Raw genomic sequence first — 2,267 nt, forward strand, 5'->3', positions numbered from 1 at the left:
GCAGAGAGGGATGATAAGTGACAATGAGGAGTTCCCATCGTGGCTCAGTGGTTAACGAATCCGACTAGGAACCATGAGGTTGCAGGTTCGATCCCTGGCCTTGCTCAGTGGGTTAAGGATCCAGTGTTGCCATGAGCTGTGGTGTAGTCGCAAACATGGCTTGGATCTGATGTTGCTGTGGCTGTGGCTGGCAGCTACAGCTCTGATTACACCCCTAGCCTGGGAACCTCCATATGCCACGGGAGCGGCACTAGAAATAGCAAACAAAGACCAAAAAAAAAAAAAAAAGAAGAAGAAGAAGTAACAACGAACTGAAGGAGATAAGAACAATTATCTATTCTTTCCATTTTACTCCAAGGAAATACCCTCCACAAATGGCTTTGAGGAACCACAGCACCATCACTGAGTTTATTCTCATTGGGCTATCTGACGACCCCCACATCAAGGCTCTACTCTTTGTGCTCTTCCTGGGGATTTACCTCCTGACCATGATAGAGAACCTGATGATACTGCTGATTATCAGGGCTGACTCCCACCTCCACACACCCATGTACTTCTTCTTGAGGAATCTATCATTTGTGGACCTCTACTTCTCTTGCGTCACTCTGCCCAAACTACTGGAGGACCTCCTGTCTGAGGAAAAAACCATCTCAGTAGAGGGTTGTCTGGCCCAGGTCTTCTTTGTGTTTATAGCTCCAGGGACTGAAGCCTATTTGCTCTCAGTAATGGCCTATGATCACTATGCCGCCATCTGCCATCTGCTGCTCTATGGCCAGGTGATGAGCAACCAGCTCTGTGTGAGGCTGGTGTTGATCTCGTGGGGCCTGACCTCTCTTGATGCGGTCATCATTGTGCTTTTGGCTATCAATCTAGACTTTTGTGAGGCCCAAACCATATACCACTATACCTGTGAGCTGCCCTCCCTCCTCCCTCTCTCTTGCTCTGACGTCTCCATCTATATTGATATCTTGATCTGCTCAATTTTACTACATGGTCTTGGGACCTTCCTCCCAATCTTCTTCTCCTACACCCGCATTGTCTCTACCATCCTGGGCATCAGCTCCACCACAGGCAGAAGCAAGGCCTTCTCCACCTGCTCCTCCCACCTCATTGCTGTGATCCTGTTCTTTGGCTTAGGTATGCTTCGTTATCTCATGCCTCCCTCTGGTTCCTCCCTTGATTTACTCTTCTCTATCCTCTCATCTACAGCCTCAAAAACAATGAAGACAGCTGTGAAAAGGACACTGAGGAAATATCGACAATATTTCATGGTGTGAACTAAGTCATATTTATTCAATGTAATTGCAAAAATTAAATTTCCTCTAACATTCCCTCTTAGTTTGTTCCCAACCCCTCCTACTACACAGATTTTAGTAGGATGCAGGAGAGATCCCAGAGCCTCCCTAAACATTCCAGGTAATGATTACAAAGGAGCCCTTGATTTTGAACCCCCTTTGGAAATCCCATGCTCTATTGATTGGGAAAAAAATGTGAAAACATACACAAAGTACATCATTAAGACAATAAAATAAGCTGGGTGAAAAATAAAATAGAAATTATTTGATTTCTCAAAAGGTATAAAATAAAATTCTCAACAATTTCTACCTGAAGTGTTTCATAATAAAAGATTCAAATGATTCCTCCTTCAAAATAGATTATCAGATTGGAAGAACTACAGATGAAAAAAATAATCAGAAAAGAAGAGTTAATATTGCTCATATTGCTTAACTGAATTATGTAATTTATCCCCAATGCAGTTATATGAAGATAATATTTGATATTTAAATTTTGGTAGGAAGAAGAAAAAAATCTATGAATATTTGAAGATGATATCATTATATGAAATATCAAAGAAAATTCTGTTAGAAATAAAAAATTATTGGCACTCCAAAATAATTTAATAGGTTAAAAAAATTGAAAACATTACAATCAGTAGATTGTACTACTAACAATACTACAATCAGTAGATTGTACTACTAACAATACTACAATCAGTAGATTGTACTACTAACAATACTACAATCAGTAGATTGTACTACTAATATATGCTAACAACTGTTAAGCAAACCAAAAACACATATCATGTAGAAAGCATCCTTCCAGAGTTCCCTTGCAGTAAAGTAGGTTAAGGAATCCAACATTATCACTGCAGTGGCTTGGGTTGGGGCTGTGGTGCGGGTTAAATTCCTGGCCCCAGGAACTTCCACATGCCATAGACACAGTGGAAGGGAGGGAGGAAGAGAGAGAGAGAGATGAAAGAAAAGAAA

At 41.0% G+C, this 2,267-nt stretch overlaps 1 protein-coding gene across 1 annotated transcript; it reads left to right on the forward strand.

Moving 5' to 3' along the window:
• Positions 1-374: 374 nt before the first annotated feature.
• LOC125130450 (olfactory receptor 8S1-like) lies at positions 375-1,277 on the forward strand. The gene has a single exon (XM_047785788.1). The coding sequence runs from the start codon at positions 375-377 to the stop codon at positions 1,275-1,277; it is 903 nt and encodes a 300-aa protein (XP_047641744.1).
• The last annotated feature ends 990 nt before the right edge of the window (positions 1,278-2,267 follow it).

Source organism: Phacochoerus africanus, chromosome 7 (assembly GCF_016906955.1).
Source record: "Phacochoerus africanus isolate WHEZ1 chromosome 7, ROS_Pafr_v1, whole genome shotgun sequence".
Taxonomy (NCBI): Eukaryota; Metazoa; Chordata; class Mammalia; order Artiodactyla; family Suidae; genus Phacochoerus; species Phacochoerus africanus.